At 39.1% G+C, this 26456-nt stretch overlaps 2 protein-coding genes across 3 annotated transcripts in view; both read left to right on the top strand.

Annotated features, from left to right (window-relative positions):
- Nucleotides 1-26456, top strand: part of DHX8 (DEAH-box helicase 8) — a 35864-nt gene that overhangs the window by 6123 nt on the left and 3285 nt on the right. For both annotated transcript variants that reach the window (XR_013177494.1, XM_077164247.1), the window contains exons 3-22: nucleotides 93-165; nucleotides 567-652; nucleotides 3206-3315; nucleotides 3687-4028; nucleotides 4414-4558; nucleotides 4653-4856; nucleotides 5453-5540; nucleotides 6956-7053; nucleotides 8069-8216; nucleotides 11348-11529; nucleotides 14675-14869; nucleotides 15212-15397; nucleotides 15494-15704; nucleotides 16020-16201; nucleotides 19365-19505; nucleotides 22632-22787; nucleotides 24381-24518; nucleotides 25001-25129; nucleotides 25310-25506; nucleotides 26000-26179. Coding sequence is in view for 1 of the 2 variants with exons in the window: in XM_077164247.1 (XP_077020362.1) it covers nucleotides 93-165; nucleotides 567-652; nucleotides 3206-3315; nucleotides 3687-4028; nucleotides 4414-4558; nucleotides 4653-4856; nucleotides 5453-5540; nucleotides 6956-7053; nucleotides 8069-8216; nucleotides 11348-11529; nucleotides 14675-14869; nucleotides 15212-15397; nucleotides 15494-15704; nucleotides 16020-16201; nucleotides 19365-19505; nucleotides 22632-22787; nucleotides 24381-24518; nucleotides 25001-25129; nucleotides 25310-25506; nucleotides 26000-26179 (3191 nt within the window). In the remaining variant the exon portion in view is untranslated. The remainder of the gene's footprint in view (nucleotides 1-92; nucleotides 166-566; nucleotides 653-3205; nucleotides 3316-3686; nucleotides 4029-4413; nucleotides 4559-4652; nucleotides 4857-5452; nucleotides 5541-6955; nucleotides 7054-8068; nucleotides 8217-11347; nucleotides 11530-14674; nucleotides 14870-15211; nucleotides 15398-15493; nucleotides 15705-16019; nucleotides 16202-19364; nucleotides 19506-22631; nucleotides 22788-24380; nucleotides 24519-25000; nucleotides 25130-25309; nucleotides 25507-25999; nucleotides 26180-26456) is intronic.
- LOC143687337 (double homeobox protein A-like) lies at nucleotides 16208-19339 on the top strand. Its single transcript, XM_077164250.1, has one exon. It carries the CDS (start codon nucleotides 17236-17238, stop codon nucleotides 17878-17880), a length of 645 nt encoding a protein of 214 aa, XP_077020365.1. The 5' UTR covers nucleotides 16208-17235; the 3' UTR covers nucleotides 17881-19339.

The following is a 26456-nucleotide window of genomic DNA, read 5'->3' as shown; positions in this document are numbered from 1 at the left end:
TTCTCCAAAGAACACCTTTTGTCTTTTCTTTTTTCTGAGTGTAAGCACTGATCCAGGGGCTGGTAATTTTTGTTCTATGTTTCTTTTCAAAGGATTCTCTTGTTAGTAACTTGCTGCGTCTCATACAAACCATGCGACCTCCAGCAAAGCCTTCCACTAGCAAAGGTGAGCAAAGCTTCCACCTGAGCTTAGCCTCTGGGATGGTTTAGATAGTGAGCATCTATAAATTATATTTGTTTTCCTCTCAGTAGCTGCTGAACAAGCAAATGCTCTAGTAGAAGTTTTCAATTACTTAAGACAAATTGAAATTGTAAGACAGAACCAAATGAACTGTGCTGTACCTCACTCCCTTCCTCATGCCCAGTACTCTGTTGAGGGCTTTGATGTCAGTGTTTTTAGAAAATTAAATTATGTTTATAGTAATGTGTATGACTAATGTGTAGAAAAATGCCATACTCTGTTTTGGTTTGATGTCAATCTAATGTTTATGTTGTTTTGTTTAACTATTGAGAACAATAAATATGTATTTTTGTTTTTAATCCCTTCATGCTCTTTAATGAAACAAGATCCAGTTATTAAACCCAAAACTGAGAAAGAAAAGCTGAAGGAACTCTTCCCAGTTCTTTGCCAACCAGACAATCCTTCTGTTCGGGTACTGATAACCATTTTAAGACCACCTACTATAATTGCATGTTTCCTCCATCCTCTTTTTCCCTTGTTATTTATTTTATTAATTTAAAATTAGTCTTCATCATTGCATTCTTTTTTTTCCAAAATGAAATCATTTGATTTACAGAGCACTCCTAGACTACCTGTAATGTATAGGATGCCAAATGTCTTCAAGAATGATATTCAAGGGAAGTGAGATTGGAAACTTTTGGGAAGTGGAGATTAGAGATATGGAATAGGTATCAATAGGTTCTGGGACAGATTCCTAGTGTGTGAAATTAGATTTTTTTTAAACTTTTTTTATTAATTAAAAAAAATTAACAAGTAAAACATTAAGATATCATTCCATTCTACATATACAATCAGTAATTCTTAATATCATCACATAGTTGCATATTCATCATTTCTTAGAACATTTGCATCGATTTAGAAAAAGAAATAAAAAATAACAGAGAAAAAAAAGATTATACATATCGTACCCCTTACCCCTCGCTTTCATTTACCACTAGCATTTCAAACTAAATTTATTTTAACATTTGTTTCCCCTATTATTTATTTTTATTCCATATGTTCTACTCTTCTGTTAAAAGGAGCATCAGACACAAGGTTTTCACATTCACAGAGTCTCATTGTGAAAGCTATATCATTGTTCAATCATCATCAAGAAACATGGCTACTGGAACATAGCTCTACATTTTCAGGCAGTTCCCTCCAGCCTCTCCACTACATCTTGAAGAACAAGGTGATACCTACTTAATGCGTAAGAATAACCTCCAGGATAACCTTTCAACTCTGGAATCTCTCAGCCATTGACACTTAGTCTCATTTCACTCTCCCCCCTTTGATCGAGAAGGTTCTCTCAATCCCTTGATGTTAATTCTCAGCTCATTCTAGGGTTTTTCTCAGTCCCTTGATGCTGAGTCTCAGCTCATTCCAGGATCTCTGTCCCACGTTGCCAGGAAGGTCCACATCCCTGGGAGTCATGTCCCACGCAGAGAGGGGGAGGGTGGTGAGACTGCTTGTCATGTTGGCTGGAGAGAGAGGCCACATCTGAGCAACAAAAGAGGCTCTCTTGGGGGTGACTCTTAGGCCTTAATTTTAAGTAGACTTGACCTATCCTTTGTGGGGTTAAGTTTCATATGAACAAGCCCCAGGACTGGGGGCTCAGCCTATAGCTTTGGTTGTCCACACTGCTTGTAAGAATATCAGGAATTCAACTTGGGGAAGTTGAATGTCTCCCCACTCTCACCATTCCCCGAAGGGGGCTTGCAAATACTTTTCCAGTCACTGATCAAATCACTCTGGGATTCATCAGGGCATCACTCTGGACAAACCAACAAAATCTCATGTCCTACATGAGATTCCAAGTACTTATGACATTCAATCAAACTATCTACATGAGTTATATTAGGAAATGCTCTAGTCAAAATATAAATTTTGTAACAAATTAACATTTTTTGCTTTAGTCTCACACATAAGGTGACATTTTAAAGTATTAATTATCATCTGTTTTCAGCACCCTGCAATAATGATATTTCTTTGTTCTTCCTCATGCAAAAACATTTTTAAAATTTGTACATTGTACATTTTACTATTATTATACACTCTAGGCATTCCTAGATTATACCATCTTGATCTTTACCGTCTGTCTTTCTTTCTGATTTCATTTATGTCCCCAGCCCTCCTCTATCATTCTCACATGCAGTTTCATTCAGTGTTTTAACATAATTACATTACAGTTAGGTAGTATTGTGCTGTCCATTTCTGAGTTTTTGTATTCAGTCCTGTTGCACAATCTGTATCCCTTCAGATCCAATTACCCAATATCTCACCCTAGTGAAATTAGATTTTTTACTCCATTGCATGTTAGAAGGTATAATTTTTTGAAGTGATTAGATTTTTAAAATTTAATTTTAGCAAATATTTATTGAGTGCCTATTATGTGGCAAGCACTGTTCTAAGTACCAGGGATACAGCAGTGAACAAAACAGACAAGAGTTTCTGCCATCTTGATTACATCCTAACGTTGGGGCAGGGGCAGGTGGAAAGGGTAGAAAATAGACATGTAAACAATCTAGTGGGGAGGAGATAGGCAGTAAACAAGCAAATATGCAAGTATATAATGTAGCTGGTAGTGATAATGACCATGAAACAAAATAAAATAGGGGAAAGGAGTGCAGAGGGAAGGTTGCTTTTTTTTTGCACTTTTGTGGGACCCAAGAGGGTTGCTTTTTAAAAATTTTAACGTGTGTCCTTTTTGTAATCACTTGCGCGTTTTCCTGGGAGGGGTGGTTGATATGTAATTGCCTTTTGTTGGCCTATATTAAAGGCAGAGGGAATTTGCCAAATGTGAAAGTGCTCATTACGTCTGCCTCTATCTGAAATTGTGTTGGAAATCTCCACCCCTCTTCTTTCTGCTTTCTTCACATAAATCTATAATGTGGGGTTGTCAAATTTGTAGATGCATCGGAAGTATAGATTATTGAGTAATTTTTTTTCCCTCTCTTGTTAACTTTGCTGGTCTCTGCTCCTGAAGACCATGCTGGATGAGGATGATGTAAAAGTCGCTGTGGATGTCCTGAAAGAACTGGAAGCCTTAATGCCCAGTGCAGCTGGCCAGGAGAAGCAGAGAGATGCTGAGCACCGGTTTGTCTTTAGGATACTTTGGGAGTTTAGAATACTGTGTTAGTTGAATTTTGTGGACCAGTCAAGCAAAATTTGGGGCAAATTTACAGAATCTGGGCTGGCTAAGTACCATATTAACTTGGATCTATTTTCATTGCTTCTACTAACACTGTGTGCAACAAATGCTAAGCTATTCAGAAGGTAGACACCTGAGTTGAAAAGGGCTGAATATGTTCATGGTCTGATTCTTTATTACCCTCCAGGGATGTCATAGTTATTGAAATTCAACTCTGTTCAATTCAGTCCTTAGTGAGCACCTCTTCTCTGCATAGGGATGCAAAGATGAAATAGAGCTGGTTTCTTTTTCAAACAGGTGCTTCTTGATTTGTTAGGGACAGGACAAAGAAGAAGAAGCGGAGCCGGAGTCGAGACCGAGTCAGAGATCGAGATCGAGACAGAGACCACAAACGGAGACGTCGGTCCCGCTCTCGATCACATTCCAGGACCCGAGAGAGGAATAAAGGAAAATCTAGATATTGGTCAAGGAGCAGAAGTCAGAGTCCCCCCAAAGACCGGAAGGACCGGGACAAGTTTGGGGATAGGAATCTGGACAGGTGGCGGGATAAGCATGTGGACCGCCCTCCCCCTGAAGAACCTGCTATTGGGGACATTTACAATGGCAAAGTTACCAGCATCATGCAGTTCGGGTGCTTTGTGCAGCTAGAGGGATTAAGGTAGTGGTTGGTGTTTTCTTTCATACAGGTCTTGGGCAGAATTTCTTTTATCACTGGGGATTTTCACATTTTAGAGTTATGATTAATGACACTTTAATCAAAACAGCCATACCAGGTTTATTTGAAATGTTATAGAGCCATTTATTTCCTCTGCTTTCAGGAGAGCTGCCCTTTTGCCTGTTGAGACAAATGAAAATGTGTCCCCAAACCCCATGTCTTTTCTTGGGAGGGTAGAAACACTGTTTTATTGTTCAGCTACCTTCTTGGTACTTTCCTCTTGAGTTTAAGGATGTTTACTTTTGTTCAGTTCTAACAAGGGTGGAAATCAGTTGGGGAAGTCATTTTTAGGTATGCTGCAGATGTGTTATCTGACTTGGTCCCTCAGGAAGCGGTGGGAAGGCTTGGTGCACATCTCTGAGCTCCGGCGAGAAGGCCGTGTGGCCAATGTGGCTGATGTAGTGAGCAAAGGCCAGAGGGTCAAGGTCAAAGTGCTGTCCTTCACTGGGACCAAGACCAGTCTGAGCATGAAGGTAGGTAAGCTGCCCAGCCTTTTTCCATATCTAATGGCAAGGAAACATAAGAGGACAAGTGAGCAGCTATTGATCCCATGTTTTTGTGCCTTAGGATGTAGATCAAGAGACTGGAGAAGATCTGAACCCAAATCGACGCAGAAATCTAGTTGGGGAGACCAATGAGGAGACCTCGATGCGGAATCCTGACAGACCCACTCACCTGTCCCTTGTCAGTGCCCCTGAAGTGGAGGATGACTCGCTGGAGCGCAAGCGCCTCACCCGCATCTCTGACCCAGAGAAATGGGAAATCAAACAGGTTGGGACCATCAGCTTTTATGGCCACATAGTCATTCAGCACGTAACATAGTTGTTAGGTGTGTGGGCCAGGGAATGCAGCCAGCCTAGGGTGACTATGTGATCCTGAGCCAAGTTGCTCTACTTCTTTGTGCCTCAGTCTCCTTATCTGTAAAATGGGGATAATGGTGTTGTGGGGATGAAATGAGTCAATAGAAATGAAGCGCATGGTCAGGGTCTGGCATATGGTAAGTACTCTGCAAGTGTTCCTTCTTGTTTGAGAACCACAGTATGCCAGGCACCATGCTAGGTACTGGGGCTACAAAGATGAATGTATCATGCTTCCTACCCTTGAAGAACTCAAAGTCCGGTGGAGGAGACAGATCTTAACAAATAATTGTGAGGGGATATACAGTAAGAAATGTGCAGAGTGCTATGGAAACTAGAAGGAGCAGAAAATTCTTCCTGGCTCCCCAGCAGTGAGATATGTGATGTTGGAAGCCCCACCCCTCTGGGCAGAAGAGAAAAACCTACCTGAAACCTCTGTTTTAACTCTTTTACAAAAGAAGAGTTTTAATTCTTGCAGGTTGCAAATGCTGTTTTCTGTCTTTTCACTAGATGATTGCTGCCAATGTCCTTTCCAAGGAAGAGTTCCCAGACTTTGATGAAGAGACTGGCATTCTCCCTAAAGTGGATGATGAAGAAGGTAACTAACCCCTTGGATTGGGCAGGATATGACTCTGGAGGATAGTTGGCAAATGAGCCATTGAATTGGGCTGTTTATTTGTAGCTTGACCTGATGGTTAATAATTATTTGTTTCTTGAGTCTCAACAGTCATCTGTCAAAGAACAAGGGTCCTTTCACAATGAAAGCATGATAGAAAAGGTCTACTTTTTCTCACATTTGTATATTTACAGGAATCTTATGGTTGTATTTATTGCTTAAAAGACTTAAGGATATAAGAAGTTATATTTGTATTTTGGGGAATAAGTTGATCTCATATGCTCAGTATTTGTTCTGGAAATCCTAGACCCACTTAGATTACCATTGAGTTGCCCTGGAAAAAACTTTTAACTTAGTTCATTAACAATTGAAAAAAATTGTGAAATGAATCCTATAAGAGAACATAAATAGTTTATATAATAATAATAAATGAGCAGCTGCATACCCGCTATCTGGCTCAGAATTAAAACTTTACTAGCCCTTTTGAAGCCCCTACATGCTCCCCTCTGATGAGATCTTCCTCTCTCTTTGAGGTAACCACTATCCTCAATTTTGTGTTAAGCACCCCTTGCTTTTTTTTTAAAAATTTGATTATTGATATATCATTTAGTTGGTCTGCTTTTGAACTTCAGATACATAAAATCATACTCTGTATTTTTTAATTTAACTATTATGCTTCTGATATTTATTGATGTTGATTTTTTATAGCTATATTTCATTCATTGCACTGCTGTAAAGTGTTAACAGTATATGAATTTACTGTAATTTTTCCATTTTACTTGTGATAGACATAGTTGTTTCTGTTCTTTGAGGTTTAGTTTTTTTTAACCTGATATGTGATATTATTATGAAACTTTTATATTTATCTCTTCGTGTATATGTGCAGGACCTGCTCTCCCATAAACATTTAGGAAAGAATTACTGGGCAGTAGGAAATATACGTGTTCAGCTTTACCAGTCAGTTGCAAATTGTTTTCCAAAATTCTTTTAACAATTGCACTTTTTCCAGAAGTATAAGAGAATTGCTTTTGTTTGCCAGCTTGATATCTTTGCCAGTGTATGATATTGTCCAACTTTTTTTTTTTTCTTGCCAATATGTTATACATTAAGAATTATTCCATAATGAAGTTGGATGACAAATGTTTTACCATTTAGAATGTCAGAACAGCATTTTCCACAGGGTCTGATCAGTTCTTGGGCTGGAGTACAAATGTCTTAGAAATAGGGAGGAGAACAATCATCTAGATTAGAGCTTCATGTTGCATTGCTGCCCTTTGACACTGAGAATTAACTTGGGTGAAGATTTCTGGTGCCCCTGGATATTAATTGTTTTGGTGAAAATGCTTGTTCATTTTCTCTTTTGTTTTGGCTAATTCTTTTTTGGGGGGTGCTTTTAGATGAGGACCTTGAGATTGAACTGGTTGAGGAAGAGCCTCCATTCCTGAGAGGGCACACCAAGCAAAGCATGGACATGAGCCCCATCAAAATTGTTAAGGTGAGAAATCCTGGGATTCTAACCTGGAAATATCAGGGGGTCTTCTTTTCTTAAAGTAGCAGTTCAGTTTTTCAGAGCAGATAATTAGATCTGTGTAAGCAGAACACAGGTCACAGGAGGTAGAGTTGGTGCTTAGCCAGGGTCTAGAATGTTTTTGTTTTAAAGGGAGGCTAGAGTTGGCTTTGTCACTTTTTCTTTTTTAATTCTTTTACTCTCATCGTCATAGTGTTTTGGGAGGAAGAAGGGACAAATCTGAGTGCCCGATCTGTGTTCATGCCATTGCCCAGGTTCCTTAGGGCTTGAATCATTACTTTGCAGATTCAGAGGCAATTTTGAAGGATTCACTTGACTAACCAGGGCTGGTCCACAATAGAAATCTGTAGCATTGGGTGGTTGAGGCAGAACTGTGGGGTGAATTCAAGCAAGAATTCATAGAAATGTTATAAATTTTAGGTATAGAAAAGGGCACCTTAAAAGTCTCCCAGCCCAGCCACCTGGCAATGCTTGTGTCCTTCTGCAGTGTTCCTCCCTGTGGTCGTCTCACATCTGCTTGATACTGATGGTGATAGGGAATTCACCAGCCCTTAGGAAATTCTTTCCAACTTTAAATGGATCTAATTGTTAGTTCTTCCTTAGGTGGAGCTGAAATCTGTCTCACTGAGGTGTCAGCATTGGTCTTTTTATTTCTTGGGGTCATACAAGAATTCTTATCTTTGTCTTATATGTCCTTCATAAATTTAATGATAGCATTATTCATATCTCTTTTGGGGGTCTCATCTTCAGACTAAACATCTTCAGTTCACTCAATGATTTATTATTGTCCTCATTCATTTTATCTGAACATGGTACTGTTTATCCATTTCTTTCTTGTCATCTGGTACCTTGTATGAACTTTCCTTTCAGGTGTGTCTCATTTTTTCAGATTAGAGTGGCTTAACATACATATTTTTTTTACTGGACATTTAATGCATGCAAAGATCCTATTCTCACGTTGCTTTTTGCTCTGTTCTACTAGAACCCGGATGGCTCCCTCTCCCAAGCAGCTATGATGCAGAGTGCCTTGGCTAAAGAAAGGCGGGAACTCAAGCAGGCCCAGCGGGAAGCGGAAATGGATTCCATTCCCATGGGACTCAACAAACATTGGGTTGATCCTCTGCCTGATGGTAGGACCCTGGGAAGAAAGTGTGAACTTTAAAAAAAACCTGAGCCTTCATGTTCACAGGGAGGGAGGCACTACCAGCACACACTGAAAATTTAGCCTTGGCTTTGATGTTTTGGTGTTTTTCTTCAATTAAAGCATGTCTCTTTTTTTGAACATATGATTAAAACCAAAATGTTTTAGTAACCCTTGTCAAACCATAGACTGGCTGAGTTTTCTTCTGGATAACTTAAAATTTTAATTTAAAGATGATAAAGCTTTTTTTTTAATTATCACATAGTTGTATATTCATCACCACGATCATTTCTTAGAGCATTTGCATCAATTCAGAAAAAGAAATAAAAAGAAAAAAGAAAAAAACTCATACATTCCATACCCCTTACCCCTCCCTCTCATTGATTGCTAGTATTTCCGTCTACCCCAACATATTTTAGCCTTTGTTTCCCCTATTTTTTCTATACCCCTTACCATTCGCTTTCATTGATCACTAGCATTTCAATCTACCAAATGTATTTTAACATTTGTTCCTCCTATTACTTATTTATTTTTAATACCTATGTTTTACTCATCTGTCCATACCATAGATAAAAGGAGCAGCAGCCATAAGGTTTTCACAATCACAATTGTGTCCTTCTGCACACAATTGTGTAATGGAGAATTTCAGCTCCATTTAAGTCACATTGCGCAAGCTATATCATTGTGCAATCATCTTCAAGAAACATGGCTGTTGGAACACAGCTTTACATTTTCAGGCACTTCCCTCCAGCCTCTCCAATATACCTTAACTAAAAAGGTGATATCTATGTAAGAATAACCTCCAGGAGAGCCTCTCGACTCTGTTTGAAATCTCTCAGCCATTGACATTTTATTTTGTCTCATTTCTCTCTTCCCTCTTTTGGTCTAGAAGGTTTTCTCATTTCCTTGATGGCAAGTCCCAGCTCATTCTAGGATTTCTGTCCCACGTTGCCTGGAAGGTTTATACCCCTGGGAGTCATGTTCCACATAGAGAGGGGGAGGGCAGTGAGTTTGCTTGGTGTATTGACTGAGAGAAAGAGGCCACATCTGAGCAACAAAAGAGATTCTCTTGGGGGTGACTCTTAGGCCTGATTTTAAGTAAGCTTAGCCTATCCTTTGCAGGGATAAGTTTCATAGGAACAAACCCCAAGATTGAGGGCTCAGCCTACTGCTTTGGTTGTCCCCACTGCTTGTGAGAATATCAGGAATTCTCCACATAGGGAAGTTGAATTTTCCCCCTTTCTTACCATTCCTCCAAGGGGACTTTGCAAATACTTTTTTATTCACTGTTCAAATCACTCTGAAATTTATCGGGGGCATCGCTCTGGACAAAACCTACAAAATCTCATGCCCTACTCAAGGTTCATGTACTTACGGTATTCAGTTAAACTGTCCACATAAGTTATATTAGGAAATGCACTAGTTGAATTATAAATTTTGTGCCAAATAAACATTTTTTGCTTTAGTCTTACACATAAGTTAAAGTTTTAAAATATGAATGACCATCTGTTTTCAGTGCCCTGCGATATTGACACTCCTTTGTTCTTCCTCATGCAAAAACATTTTTTAATTTGTACATTTAGTCACTAGCATTGTATATTCTAGGCATTCCTAGATTATACCATTTCAGTCTTTATCATCTATCTTTCCTTCTGATTTCATTTGTACCCCCAGCCCTCCTCCCTCTATCATTCTCACATTCAGATTCATTCAGTGTGCTAACATTATCGTATTACAGTTAGGTAGTATTGTGCTATCCATTTCTGAATTTTTACAGCCAGTCCTATTGCATAATCTGTATCCCTTCAGCTCCGATTACCCAATATCTACCCTATTTCTATCTTCTGATGGTCTCTGTCCTTAGCTGAAATTCTTCAAATTCATTTACTAATGTTAGTTCATATCAGTGAGACCATACAGTGTTTGTACTTTTGTTTCTGGCTAATCTCACTCAGCATAATGTCTTCAGTGTCCATCCATGTTGTTAGAAACTTCATAACTTTATTCTGCCTTACAGCTGCATAATATTCCAAGGATGCTAAAGCTTTGAAACTTCCTATTTGATAAAACTCTTTAGGAGGAGATAGGTATTTATCAAATAATTTCTCCTTTTAATGAAAGACTCCTATGATCCTTCTTTGGCATCTGCAAGTCTCGCTTATTTATTTTGTAGGCTTAAGTATGTTTTCATAGTTGCCTTTTGCTATCAAATTTGTGAAATAGTTGTATATTCTAGAGAGCCACTAAAATTCTGCTGATTCTTTTGCTCCTCACCCACAGCCATAAATCCTAGGGTTTACTTGAAAATACTCTGCTTAAGTGAAAGAAGTCAGGCACAGAGAGCCTTATATTATATGATTCCCTTTGTATGAAATGTCTAGAATAGGCAGATCCATAGAGATAGAAAGTAGATTAGTGTTTGTTATGAGATGAGGAGGGGGAGAGAATGGGGAGTGACCACTAATGGGTATGGAGTTTCTTTTAGGGGCAATGAAAGTGTTCTAGAATTAGAGGCTATGGTTGTAGAACTCACTCTCTGAATATACTAAAAACCACTGAATTGTCTCTTTAAAATGGTGAATTTATTTTTTTTATTGGTTTCAATTTTACCTTTAATTTTTTATTCATTTACACCATATCTGGGTATATGTTGTTTTATTCAAGATGGTAACTACTTACCCATGGATCACTCTTTTTTTGTATGTTTTACTCATCTTTTGATAAGATAGAAAGGAGCATCAGACACAAGGTTTTCACAATCACACAGTCACATTACAAAAGCTAAAATGGTGAATTTTGTGTTATGGAAATTTTATCTCAATTACAAAAAAGGAATCCTTGGGTTTACACAAAGTCAAATGAGTAGGTCTTTTCTTCCCTGAGTTGCCCTTCCTATTTTCTGTCAAGAGACATGACACATGGAGCACTGCTTGCTACAGTCTCTCCCTCTCTTTCTTCGCTAGTCTTTTATTCATATTAATTTCTTCCTTCGAGTACCAATAGGTTAGGGCTCAGACTTAACTGAGATTTCACTGGTACCCATCTGCCATTTTGTTATTTTCCCCTATTGCCACTTGAAGTAGCTTGAGGGAAATACTGAGTTGCCTGTTTTTCTTCCAGCGGAAGGCAGACAGATTGCTGCCAACATGAGAGGCATTGGGATGATGCCCAATGATATTCCTGAGTGGAAGAAGCATGCCTTTGGGGGAAACAAAGCTTCTTATGGAAAAAAGACCCAGATGTCAATCATTGAGCAGAGGGAGAGCCTACCCATCTACAAACTGAAGGAACAGCTGGTTCAGGTGTGGAGTCCTTTTATGATGGAATGGTGGTGGTGGTGGGAGCGTTTTCTAAAAGAGGGGAATGTCATTTTTAAATTGAAATGAGCTGGACAGGTGTGTGCATATTTGAAGTGGTTTTTCCAAAAGGGACAGGGAGAATAAAATTTTGATGTAATCTGTACATCTTTTTTTTTCGTACAAGAGGGTAAATCTGTTTGAACCAGGGAATTGTGAAGCAGTTTCAGTGGGCAAAATATTGCGTTAAATGGACCAGCAGCTCTAGTCAATAAGAAAGAATGGGGATACTCAGCCAGTGAATCCATGTAGGCAAAGAATTTGCTTCAGATAGTATTTCCATATTGTGAAGATCGATTTTAAGACCACCAAACCTTCCCTGAGGAAGGTTTACTAGTTTACAGTGAATCCTTTCAGTGATAGCTTATGTGTATATAAAAGCAAGTACAAATATATACATCCATGTACATATAGACATGTATACGTATATGCTTATACATACGTGTATATTTATGGGTGGTAGCATATTATATACCTTGTCTGCATCTTGTTCTTTCCAGTTAATGATATGAGATTGTTTGCATCCTTATTTTTTTTTTTTATTTTTTTTTTTATTAACAGAAAGAAAAAAAAAAGAAATTAACACAACATTTAGAAATCATACCATTCTACATATGCACTCAGTAATTCTTAACATCATCACATAGATGCATGATCATTGTTTCTTAGTACATTTGCATCGGTTTAGAGGAACTAGCAAGACAACAGAAAAAAATATAAAATGTTAATATAAAGAAAAGAAATAAAAATAGTAGTAATAGTAAAAAACAACAACAACAAACAAACCAACAAGCAAACAAAAACAAAAAAAACCCTATAGCTCAGATGCAGCTTCATTCAGTATTTTAACATGATTACTTTACAATTAGGTATTATTGTGCTGTCCATTTTTGAGTTTTTGTATCTAGTCCTGTTGGACAGTCTGTATCCCTTCAGCTTCAATTACCCATTGTCTTACCCTGTTTCTAACTCCTGCTGAACTCTGTTACCAATGACATATTTCAAGTTTATTCTCGAATGTCCGTTCACATCAGTGGGACCATACAGTATTTGTCCTTTAGTTTTTGGCTGGATTCACTCAGCATAATATTCTCTAGGTCCATCCATGTTATTACATGGTTCATAAGTTTATCTTGTCTTAAAGCTGCATAATATTCCATCGTATGTATATACCACAGTTTGTTTAGCCACTCTTCTGTTGATGGAGATTTTGGCTGTTTCCATCTCTTTGTAATTGTAAATAACGCTGCTATAAACATTGGTGTGCAAATGTCCGTTTGTGTCTTTGCCCTTAAGTCCTTTGAGTAGATACCTAGCAATGGTATTGCTGGGTCGTATGGCAATTCTATATTCAGCTTTTTGAGGAACCGCCAAACTGCCTTCCACAGTGGTTGCACCCTTTGACATTCCCACCAACAGTGGATAAGTGTGCCTCTTTCTCCGCATCCTCTCCAGCACTTGTCATTTTCTGTTTTGTTGATAATGGCCATTCTGGTGGGTGTGAGATGATATCTCATTGTGGTTTTGATTTGCATTTCTCTAATGGCCAGGGACATTGAGCATCTCTTCATGTGCCTCTTGGCCATCCGTATTTCTTCTTCTGGTAGGTGTCTGTTTAAGTCTTTTTCCCATTTTGTAATTGGGTTGGCTGTCTTTTTGTTGTTGAGTTGAATAATCTCTTTATAAATTCTGGATACTAGACCTTTATCTGATATGTCGTTTCCAAATATTGTCTCCCATTGTGTAGGCTGTCTTTCTACTTTCTTGATGAAGTTCTCTGATGCACAAAAGTGTTTAATTTTGAGGAGCTCCCATTTATTTATTTCCTTCTTCAGTGTTCTTGCTTTAGGTTTAAGGTCCATAAAACCACCTCCAGTTGTAAGATCCATAAGATATCTCCCAACATTTTCCTCTAACTGTTTTATGGTCTTAGACCTAATGTTTAGATCTTTGATCCATTTTGAGTTAATTTTTGTATAGGGTGTGAGAGATGGGTCTTCTTTCATTCTTTTGCATATGGATATCCAGTTCTCTAGGCACCATTTATTGAAGAGACTGTTCTGTCCCAGGTGAGTTGGCTTGACTGCCTTATCAAAGATCAGATGTCCATAGATGAGAGGGTCTATATCTGAGCACTCTATTCGATTCCATTGGTCGATATATCTATCTTTATGCCAATACCATGCTGTTTTGACCACTGTGGCTTCATAATATGCCTTAAAGTCAGGCAGCGCGAGACCTCCAGCTTCGTTTTTTTTCCTCAAGTGCATCCTTATTTTTTATGTGTCTTTTAAATGCTTCATTATGTGAATGTGCTCTGATTTAACTAGTCCCATATTAATATATGTACATATGTATATATTTTTTGCATGGGCAGGCCCTGGGAATCGAACTGGGGTGTCTGGCATAGCAGGCAAGAACTCTGCCACTGAGCCACCATGGCCCACCCGTCCCATATTAATAAACATGCAGATTTGATTTTAGTCCTTTTCTGCTAGAAACAGTGCAGGTATAAAATAGGAAATTAGAAGTGAGCTGACCTTTGTGGGGAAAGTACTGGGAATTTGGCAGTATTGATGGGAAGGAACCCTTTTTATTTACCATTGAATTCTTTAACCATATGCGTACAATAACTAAAAAACCTTTATCATCAGGGATATTTTGGTGGTGACTTATGCTTTTAGCATCTTCTTTATTTTTATGAGTCAAGATAATCATGAAAAATACAAATTTGTGTCATTAAGAAAAGAATATTTTCCAGAGACTCGAGTTTGATTCCCAGTGCCTGCCCATGTAAACAGACAAACAAAAGAATACCAATAAAATTTAAAGCTTTTAATTAAAGTTAAACCTGCAATTAAAGAAAATTATGTAAAGTCACATTGCTCATAGAAAATCACCATTAATGTTAATTTTTTTCCTAAGTTTTTCTACATATTATTAAAAAGATTTTAAATCTTAATTGTGACCTTACCATATGTACTATGTCTTCTTTTTCTCATTTAGTGCTAGAACGTAAACATGATTTCTTTTATTCCAGAGTAATTTACAGCAGATTTTAATTACTCTATTTACATCCTTTTGTTTTCAGGCTGTCCATGACAATCAAATCCTGATTGTTATTGGAGAGACAGGATCTGGGAAGACAACGCAGATCACACAGTACTTGGCGGAGGCAGGTTACACTTCTAGGGGCAAGATTGGATGTACCCAGCCCAGAAGGGTGGCAGCCATGTCAGTAGCCAAAAGAGTGTCGGAGGAGTTTGGTTGTTGCTTAGGCCAAGAGGTGAGTGGTTAATTAAGCTGCTATGGAAATGCTGGGAGAAAAGCATCAGGGCCCAGATCTCTTTATAAAATGGAAATAGTACTGCCCTGTTTTCAGGTTTCTCCTGAGGCTGAAAGTGTTCTTGATAAGTGTCTAGTGATGCTGTCATTCTTATCATCTTCAGCCTTTTTAGGGTCAAGTCCAAGGCAGACTTTACTATGAGGAAATCACTACACATCCTGTTCAGTCTTATCTCTTAAGAGTATAGGCATCAGTGTGAGTGGGCAGAAATCTTTCTTGGAGACCCTCGTGATTGCAGAAGGAAGAAGTTTGTGTCTGAGGTTTTTACTTGCTGTGCTTTAGGTGGGGTACACCATTCGATTTGAGGACTGCACCAGCCCTGAAACGGTCATCAAGTACATGACAGACGGGATGTTGCTTAGAGAGTGCCTGATTGACCCTGACCTCACTCAGTATGCGATCATCATGTTGGATGAGGCACACGAGAGAACAATTCACACTGATGTGCTCTTTGGATTGTTGAAAAAGGTAACTGGGTGCTCTTTAGTGATCCTTCTATTGGAACTGAATTCTATACCTCTTTGAATAGTCCTGTTTCATAAACCATGTTGCATTTCCCTTTAGACAGTTCAGAAACGGCAGGACATGAAGCTGATTGTCACTTCAGCCACCTTAGATGCAGTGAAGTTTTCTCAGTACTTCTATGAAGCCCCCATTTTTACCATCCCAGGTCGAACATATCCAGTGGAAATATTGTACACGAAGGAACCTGAGACAGATTATCTGGATGCCAGCCTGATCACTGTCATGCAGATCCATCTAACAGAACCACCAGGTGAGGGGAAAGAACATTTTTTTCTTTTTAAGCTAAAAATCCTAGTGTGGGGATCTTTGTTGCTAATCTTTTAAAAGTTATTTTTAAACGTTGGTCTGTCTATAAGTCTCCAGCTTGCATGTTTGAAATGGTGGTGGTGAAAATATAAATAGTAGTGTGCAGGGTTTAAATGCACCTGTTTAAATGTGAACAGATGAAAACTTCTTGGGATTGTGAATATGTGCTTTCTGTTATTTAGAGTTTTACCATAACCTTTGTATAGGACACACAGACACACAATTGGAAAGTAAACTGATGCCCCTCTTCTTTTTGTAGGTGATATCCTGGTTTTCCTGACTGGTCAGGAAGAGATTGACACTGCTTGTGAGATCCTGTATGAACGAATGAAATCCCTGGGACCTGATGTCCCAGAGTTAATTATCCTCCCAGTGTACTCTGCTCTTCCTAGTGAGATGCAAACCCGGATCTTTGACCCGGCTCCACCTGGCAGCAGAAAGGTAATATTGGGCAGAGATGAAGTTCCGTCATCCTCTGAAACCATGGCCATAATGAGAATTGTTTAAGGTGTATGCAAGTCTTGTTTTTATGTTTTAGAAAATAGTCCATTCAGTTTGTTGAGAAATGAGAATCTTGTATGTAGCCCCTGCTCCTCTTCCTCTCTTTCCCTTCACCAGCCAGTATTTTTTGATGTATCTGTTAGGTTTTGGACTAGCCACTGCGGCTGCAGTATGAGGACAGGTATCAGTCTGCTGTGGGTCATATACCCGTAGAGGCAGGCTTTTAACATGGAGTATGAAAGGGCTGCTGGTGCTATGGCCGCCCAGAGGGAAGGGGAGCAGCTAATCCAGTCTTCGTAGAGGAAGTACAGATCTGAGCTAAACTGGTCCTGAAGAGCATGTGGATGTTCTTGTAGGCACGAAAGGCAGGAGGACATATATTCTGATTAGACTAAGCAGTCTGTGACAGGCTGGAGGCAAGAGAATATGGCCAGTTTGGGGTTACTCTGTGGTTCTGGTGGTTGGAATTGAGTGTGTGAGTGTTTATATGAGACAACAGGAAAGGAGACAGATGGATTTTTTTTTGTGACAATTTTATTGAAATGTAACTCACATACCATACAGTTCCCCCTTTTAAAGTATATAGGTCAGTGGTTTTTAGTTTGTTTACTAAATAAACTAAATTTGGTGATTTTGCAACCATCACCAAAATCAATTTTACAACATTTTTATTGTCCCTAAAAGAAACCCCATTCATATCTTTTAGCAGACACCTCCCCAACCCCCCTTCCTCCAGCCCTAAGCAACCACTGATCTACTTTCTGTCTCATGGATTTGCCAGTTCTGGACATTTCATTTCATCTTCATATATTTATCAGTTGTTGGATATTTGACTTGTTTCCAGCTTTTGGCTATTATGAATCATGTTGCTGTGAGCATTTGTGAACAAGTGTGTCGACATGAGATTTTATTTCTCATGAGTATATTCCTAGGAGTGAAAGACAGATGAATTTGGATAACATTAAAGAGTTAGAATGGAGGACATGGTGGATACTTGGAGGTGGAAAAGAGAAGGGAAGGAGAAGTCAAGAATGACTCCCAGGACTCCTACTCACATGTTTGAGACACCAAGGATCTCTTTCAACATGGCCCAGAAAGACTCTGCAAACGAGACCATCTCTACATGTCAAAGGCGCAGTTGCACCAAATTCACACCAGATCAGCTGAAAATCCTCATAGACACTTTCAACCAAAAACCTTACCCAGGTTATGCTACCAAACAAAAACTTGCTTTAGAAATTAACACTGAAGAGTCTAGAATCCAGATTTGGTTTCAGAATCGAAAAGCTAGACACTCCTTCCAGAGGACAGAACCTGAGCAGGCCTTGGAATCAAGCCAAACTCACAGACCAGATGCCCCTGCAGTGACTCAAGTTAGAGAAGCCAGGCGGTGCCGGACCACCTATACATCTTCCCAATCATGCGCTCTCATCAAGGCTTTCAAGAAAAACCCTTACCCTGGGATTGATTCCAGAGAAAGACTCGCTAAAGAAATTGGGGTTTCAGAGGCAAGAGTCCAAATTTGGTTTCAAAACCGAAGATCTCGATTCTATGACCAAAGAAAAAGAGAACCTGCTGAGATCCGAGGAAAAATAAGAGACAAGGCACAAGGTCTCTGAGAAGAGAGAGTTCAAGAATGAAGGGTCATAGAAACAAGTTCAGTGTATCAGATGTCATCATCCTGAGACCCAAATCTATCTCACTCTTCCTGAAAATGCACTCTTCCTCTGAAATTGCAAGTTGAGCATTCTGGAAATGGTAAGCAAGACTTCAGAAGGCAGAAACAAGTCCAAGAGGCATGTCACAGTACTCCTCACCCAGCTTGGATCTGGAGTTCAGCAGAGTTTGAGGACAGTGAAAATAAAACTAGCACATTTTTAATCATCACAGTAAGAATTGGTTCAGACAAAAATCATCAGTGGATGCAAAACTCTTGAAATGAATGTTTTTTGAAAAACAAGATATACATTGTCTCAGAGAATCTTACCCATGGATTCCTTATTAATTACAAAAGGAAATTTGTATCGGAGAAAACTGACAGACTCTACCTTAACCAAGTGCTTGAAATTTGCTTTATCAGCAATAACACGGACTGAGGTGAGGTGCCTCCTGATATGAAGCATCTAAGAAAGACAAAACATCCTTTCTGTGTTATTACTGCCAAAAGTGCACATGCTTAATTTAATCACGAGGAAACACCAGACAAGCAAAACTAAGTGACATCCTACACAGTAATAGACTTGTACTTTTCGACAATGGATTGAATAATTGCAATAAAGATGGAGAGATAGTATGCCAAAAAAAAAAAAAAAAAAGAATGACTCCCAGGTTTCTGGCGTGGCCAGTTGGGTGGAAGACAGTGCTAAGGAGGGAAACATGGGAGGAGGAGCAGGCATGGGGAGAAAGACAGTGAATTCCTCTTCTGTTCTTTTCCTAATGGTTGGGCTTATCTTTAAGAAAGGTTCCTACAGCTCTGTGACAGGTAGAAGATTTTTAGAGCTGGTAACTGGTAAGGTACTGGCATGGTGTGGGATGTTCTGGTACTGCCTAGCAATGTTTTTTCCAAGCTATTGTGTTTTATTAGTTAAACCTCTGGGTAAAAGAACAGTGGTGGTGCCAAGTTGAGACTCGAAGTCTTCTAGATCATATATACTGCTGCACACATACAGCCTGTGAAATTCCTGTGCTGCCTCGTGGTTCATTTTATAATCAGAAAATAAAAGAATCTCCCCCTTGTTCCACATACACGAATAGCCCATTTTGCAGTCCAGATGTCCCAGAGGGGAAACAAAAATCTCATGTTGTACTGGCACATGTGATGCCAGGAAATCTGTTTCCCTAGGGTGCTAGAAAATTAATAATTGTGGTAATCAACATTGGATCTAGAAAATGAGATCTATAGCCATTTGCACCAAATGCAACTGCCTTTGATTGGCTTTAGGTTTTTCCATTTCCACTTGTCCTCTCAGGTACCCCATGTCTAACCTAATCCTTCATTTCCCCTCATTTGAGGTAGAGCTGGAATTAAATATCTTTTTTTCATCTAGAGAGGGAGATAGCTGCACTATTTCACACCTCATGGCTGTGCCCCTCTTGCTTATAGGTTGTGATTGCCACCAACATCGCAGAGACATCGCTGACTATTGATGGCATCTACTATGTGGTAGACCCTGGATTCGTGAAACAGAAAGTTTACAATTCCAAGACGGGGATTGACCAGCTTGTGGTGACGCCTATTTCTCAGGTATGGTAAAAGCTATATCAGGTATACCAAAGCTTTCCTGAAAATCCTCTTAGGGTCTTTCTGAAATTTAAGGAGGTTCTGTTTTTTTTTTAAGAGAAGTTGCAGATTACAGAACAATCGCACAAAATGCAGGATTCCTATATACCACCCTATTGTTAACTCCTTGCATTGGTGTGGAACATTTGTTACAATTGGTGAAAGAACATTTCTATGATTGTACTATTAACTATAGTCCATGGTTTAACTTAGGGATCAATGTTTGTGTTATATAGTCCATGGATTGTTTTTTTTTTATTTACTCTAATACCATATATATATAACCTGAAATTCCCCTTTTATCCACACTGAAATGTGTAATTTAGTATTGTTAATTATGTTCACAGTGTTGTACTGCCATCACCGCCATCCATTACCAGACTTTTCCATTGTCCCAAATAGGAACTTTTTACAATTTAAGCCTTAACTCCGTATTTACCCTGACCCCATCCCCTGGTAACCTATATTCTAAATTCTGACTCTATGAATTTGCTTATTCTAATTATTTCATTTCAGTGAGATTATACAGTATTTGTCCTTTGTTTCTGGCTTATTTCACTGAACATGATGTCTTCAATCTTTTCATGGCTGAATAATATTCTATTGTGTTTATATACAATTTGTTTATCTGTTCATCAGTTAATGGACACTGGGTTACTTCCATCTTTTGGTAGTTTTGTATTTTGAACCTTATGGTTTTCAGAGATGCACTTTTAAGATAGGGTGCTTTAATGAGGTAAGAAAAGGTTTTGTGTTGTTTGTTTTTAATCTTTAGAGTAGTGTTTCAACATTGAAATGCCCATAGAACTTGACTTTAAAAAAAATTTGAATCCCTAATGCCCTAGATTATCCAATTTAGGTGGTAAGAGCATATTTTTTAAAATACTTAGCCACAGATGTCTGAGATAATAATTCATGAGATGATTATGTATTTCTTTTGTTGTTGTTGTATAGTTTCCTGCATAAATTTATTAAAAATTAATTACTTGCTCATTTTTTTTAAGGGCAGTTTGGCAACAGTATATCAAAAATTTTAAAGTTCATACTTTTTAACTTAACAGTTCCACTTCTGGGAATAGATCTGAAAGAAATAATTGAACATATACCCAAAGATAATGGAAAAGGTTGTTCATTGAAGCATTGTTGATATTAAGGAAAACTGGAAAAATTCTAAATGAGCTCCAAAAGGGAAGTAGTTTAATAAAATATGGAGTATCCATGCCATGGAATGTGGCCATTAATGTGGTGTTGTAGATTTATATTTAATGATATAAGCATATAATTGTGATATATTATTTGGAAAAAAGGGTGGTACAAAAGAACATGAATGGTGTAATCCAATTTTTTGTTTAAAAATAGATTGTGTGTGACTATGCCCAGTGTATGTGAGATATGTTCATGAAGCTGCAAGGATGTAGTCCAAATGTTAGCTGAGGTTATTTCTGGGTGGCCATGCTGGTGAATGTGGTCTGGGTGATGTGGACTTTTTTTATTAAACTCTGATAATATGTTTTACTATTTTACAGAAGGATGCATTACTTATGTAATCTGAAAAAAAACAATAAATAATCTTCATTTTGGGAAACTTAACGACAATAGCCTATACCTAAAGGGTGCTTACTAAGTTCCAAGCACTCTCCTAGAGAATTTTACATGTTTTAACTCATTATAGTGTCACATTGACCTCTGTGGTAGGTATAATTCTTATCTTCGTTTCACAGATTAGGGGGATGAGAGAGAGAGAGGTTAAGTGAGTCACCTAAAAACACGCAGCTGGTAGAGCTGGAATTTGAATCTGAGTAACCTGGCTCCAGCCTGTGTGTTCTATGCCATGTCTCCTGGCACAGTTCTCCTGTGTATGATACTCATAGTGACCAAGGAATTAGTTACATATGCCCTCCCTGATTTGGAATGAGGAATCTGGCCACGATCTGTGATTGCTGCCTGTATTTTTGTGATTAGCTGTCCTTGGATACTCCATCCTTTTGTTTGGACCTGGCATAGTAATTTGTGAATCCTGTCACTATGTGTAAGAATGACTGTTTTGTCGGAAAATATCCCTCTTACAGATTGCTATTTGCTGCTTCCTTGCAGCTTATGGTTAAATTATGTTTTTTGTTTTGCTTTGTTTTTCCATTTTAAAAATTGGCACTACTACCTCCCAATTACAGAAGTAATATCATGTTACTTTTGGAAAACAGAAAAAAGAATTAACTACCAGTACTACTGGTAACCACTGGTAACCCCTGTCATCATTTTGGTGTTTTTCCTGTTTGTTTCTTTCGTGGTTGCAAGTCTAGTAGTCTAGTAAGTTTACAATTTTATATGTTTAATTTTCCTGATTATTAAAATAATACATGTTCATGTAGAATATTTGGTAAAATCTAAAGAAAAATGAAACTCATTTGCAAGACTACCATCAGCGTTAACCACTGTTAACATTTTCTTTTTTTTTTTTTTTTCTAACATGGGCAGGCGAATCCAGGTCTCCGGCATGGCCGGCGAGAACTCTGCCACTGAGCCACCATTGCCTGCCCACCACTGTTAACATTTTAGGGTGTTTTTTTCCTAAGTCATTTCCTTCTGGTATTTATGTATATATTGTATAAAGTTTTACAAAATTAGTATTATACTGTTTTGTAACTTCCTTTTTTTCACTTAATATAAATGAGCATTCCCTCCTGTCATCAGTCTCATCCTCATCTTTAAAATGGCTGCATCATTACCCTTTGTATGATTACATAATTTTAATTCACTTACATTTTTGGTCTTAACTGTGGGGATGGTGTTTTGTCATTTTATTTTATGCTTTCCCTTTTATATTCTGCCACAGTATTTTGAAGGTATATATTTCTCCCATTCACCCTGCTATTATGTGCCTCACTCGAACAAACTTTCCTGTACTCCTGAGTATTTTAGGATGATAAGAGCATTGGTAGTCCTGGAAATGGTTCTAAAGGAAGTGAAATAAACCATCTCCATTTCCGATTTTGCCAGTAGCTAAGTACCTCCTTTTCACAGATTTCCTGGGTAAAGCTGTTAAGCGGATATTTAACCAGATATGTTCCTTTTATATGTCCAACCCTCTAGGCTCAGGCAAAGCAACGAGCTGGCAGAGCTGGGAGAACAGGCCCAGGAAAATGTTACAGGCTGTACACGGAACGTGCCTACCGAGATGAAATGCTGACCACCAATGTGCCAGAGATCCAGAGAACCAATTTAGCCAGCACAGTGCTCTCTCTCAAGGTAGAAATTACTGTCTTGTTACATGGGTTGGTGAAACAGGCCAATCCTGTGGCCTTAGTAAATGAATCTCCGTTTTATGAACCTTATTAAATACTTTAGTAACCTCATGGAACCAGTCCCTTTGAGTGAAATGCAAATGGCTGTGATGACAGCCTCACCACTGGTGGGTCTGGGGCTAAATTGGCTTGTCTGCTGTGAGCGCACAGTTTTTCTTACGATAAAAACCAGCAGGATATTTTGTTGTAAAGCTTTAGTTAGGAGCATTTTCTAAGAGGAAGTTAGAAAAATATAATCAGTGCTGAACAACAGACAAACCCCACTTCCCTTAACCTCTTTAGCTTTCATATACAATTCTGTTCTTTTAGGACTAGAGAAAATCTCCCTATCCAAAAACTTTGCAAAGGAATTATCAGTACAGATTTCAGACTGACCCTCTGGGGGCTTGGTTTTCATTCCGAATCATTGTTCTTCCTCTCTCAGTGCCCCGGGAGGACCTTCATTCTCTTTTGGCAGGGGCTGCCGCACTAGTAATTTCCCAGATGATGGCGTTTTCCCCCCCGACACTGATGTTGCTGTGGAGCCCTGGCACTTTACTGATGTTGAGTGTTCTGTCATAATTTATTATTCATTCCCTGTAAGAGAGACTAAACAGCTTCAGAAAAAACCTACTTGGCCCAAGAGTGGGAACAGAGAGGTCTCCAGTGGCTCAAACTTCTGCTCCCCTTCGGCAAGCTTATCTTCTCTCTCTGACCTCTGTTCTTTGTTCTCATCTCAAAAAGAGGGCTGTTTATAGTATGTTGTGAAGATAAATGAGATAATGCAGGTGAAGGCACTAAGCACAGTGTTTAATGATTGCTAACATAATTCCTCCTAGTTGTTATTCATACAGTAAGCATTTATTGAACACCTGCTGTGTTATGGCCATGATCATTTTATGGGAAAAAAATAGAAAGCATGGGTCCTACCACATCCTCCTTTATGTGCATTGAATAGTGCATCAATTTTGTTTCTTGTATTCATCAAACTGTCTACCAAATATATTGAATGCCTACTATGTGCCAGGCATATAGGTGGCACTATGTCATGCTTTCGTGATGTTGTTCTCATCCATTGTGAATTCTCTGAGAGCAGGGACCATATCTTAGTAATCTTTATGTTCCTACTACCTAATGTGGTACAAACCACTTAATAGTTGCACAAGAGAAACAGTGTATGTGAGAGACAGGACAAGCCAGTGTACTGTCATTTTGAGGGAGTGTTTTTTTTTTTTAGTACAATTATGCTTACTTTTTTTAAAAACATTTTTAATTGTAAAATATATATACAAAAAACCAATACATTTCAAAGTACATTTTAACAAGTAATTATACGACAGATTTCAATGTTTGATATCGGGTACAGTTCCACTTTTTCAGTTTTTTCCTTCTGGCTGCTCCAAAACACTAGAGACTAAAAAGAAATATCAGTATAATGATTTAGTAGTTGAGGGAGTATTATTTAAAGTTTCTTGAGAAAGTACATATTTCCAGTAATCTAAGCTTTGTATGGCCCTGGCCCTACCCATCCTTTGATTTTTTCCCCCTTCTTTGCTAGGCCATGGGTATCAACGACCTGCTGTCCTTTGACTTCATGGATGCCCCACCAATGGAAACCTTGATCACAGCCATGGAGCAGCTATACACACTGGGGGCCCTGGACGATGAGGGCCTTCTCACTCGCCTAGGCCGCAGGGTAAGGGACAGACTTGGGCTTCTGGTGCTTTGAGGAATATACCCTGGCCATTTGATCTGTACAAAATCAAGCTCTGAGACTGGGTATGCTTTGAGTAGAATTCTAGGGAGCTATTTTTTAACCTGAATTTTTCCACTGTTACTTCAACTTGTTTCATTTTTGTTGGAAAAAGGAATTCTATTTACAATCACTTTTACCTCAGGATACATTATATGGTATAGTATCATTTAAAAAGGTGTGTGCAAAATTCCTATCTACCAAAAGTAATTATGATCATGGACACATACATTCCATTGGGGTTTACTTGGGAAAGGAAAAATAAAACCCACAATATTCTTCTTATAGAGGCAGGTATCCCACATCATCATGAAAGGTGTGTTTTTGGGAAATCTCTTCTAGTCCATTACCCAGGATCATGGCTCACACTGTCCTGTTTGGATGTGTCTTCCATAGGGAAACGTAGTTTCTTCTTCTCCCTCTAGATGGCAGAATTCCCTCTGGAGCCGATGCTGTGCAAAATGCTGATCATGTCTGTACATCTGGGATGCAGTGAGGAAATGCTGACCATTGTGTCCATGCTGTCTGTTCAGAACGTCTTCTATAGGCCAAAGGTAGGAAGCTCAGACCCCCATTCAGATCAGGACGAATGCGTTTGGGTGAAGTCGGCCTTTTGCCCCTGGGATACTGAGTGTGGACATTTTTGTCAAGGCCTTGTAGGACTCTGTTGTGTGTTCAGATAGTAGCTAGTAGCTGTTGGGTGGAAAGCGAACTCCTGTCCTACTGATTGGCAGGATAAACAAGCCCTCGCGGATCAGAAGAAGGCCAAATTCCACCAGACTGAGGGGGACCACCTCACCTTGCTGGCTGTGTACAACTCCTGGAAGAACAACAAGTTCTCTAACCCATGGTGCTATGAGAACTTTATCCAGGCTCGTTCCCTGCGTCGGGCCCAGGACATTCGTAAACAAATGTTAGGCATAATGGACAGGTGAGCTGGTATCTGCATGACCCTTCCTGGTTTGGGTCGAACCTCCTTGGTCTTGTATCTCTGTCTCTGAATGCCTCTACCTAGAAAGCTGTAGGCATCTGTACTCTTGCTCCTCACATCAGCCTTTTCCTCCAGTTTCTCCATCTTTGTTCTACTCCCTTTCTCAGGCAAGGATGTGGCAGAGGATCACTTAAGAAAGTTTCTAAGAGGAAAATAATTTATTAGCCATTGAGAAGTTTTCTTTGTTTATAAGCCTGTGGCATGTTGATAGTCTGGAATACTTGCCTAAGCAAAGTGTCTAGCTCTTATTGCCCCCATCCTGCCCACTGCATAGAGCTGCCCTTGTAGTACACGTAGAGCTGGAAGAGAATCCTGGTGGCTTCTCTGGGGACCCTAAGATGGGGGCATTGAGCTTCACCATTCTGGAATATAGAACATCTGAAAGCAGACTAGTCTCACATCTTTGGTCTCTCTTGATTTATTCTTATGATAGACACAAACTGGATGTGGTCTCCTGTGGCAAGTCTACAGTTCGAGTGCAAAAAGCCATTTGCAGTGGATTCTTCCGAAATGCTGCCAAAAAAGACCCACAGGAGGGTTACCGGACACTTATTGACCAGCAGGTGGTCTACATCCATCCTTCCAGCGCACTCTTCAACAGACAGCCAGAATGGTAGGTGGGCAGGTCCTGGGTCCTAGGGATTCTTAATGGGCAGAGAGAACCTGATGGTGACCCAAGCGATGGGCCTGCTTTCGCTAGGGACTCTCAGTTACCTCAGGTGTCCACAGCTAATCTCATGAAGCTTCAGGGCCTTCTAGAGAAGGTTGTTTTTCAGTCTACTGGTACTGTGTATTGTGTGTTAGCCCACATCTAGCACTTCCTATTCTGATGTTACATTTCTTTCTAGAGCATCAGAAGCCTGAATTAGGTTCAGTATCAGGCCCTGTTG

Source organism: Tamandua tetradactyla, chromosome 6 (assembly GCF_023851605.1).
Source record: "Tamandua tetradactyla isolate mTamTet1 chromosome 6, mTamTet1.pri, whole genome shotgun sequence".
Lineage (NCBI taxonomy): Eukaryota > Metazoa > Chordata > Mammalia > Pilosa > Myrmecophagidae > Tamandua > Tamandua tetradactyla.
The sequence above is the reverse complement of the archived record's forward strand: the minus strand, read 5'-3'. Positions and strand labels throughout refer to the sequence as shown.

Bases quoted from the DNA above. Each gene is read 5' to 3' on its own strand.
- LOC143687337 (XM_077164250.1), top strand. From the start codon at position 17,236: ATGGAGGACATGGTGGATACTTGGAGGTGGAAAAGAGAAGGGAAGGAG.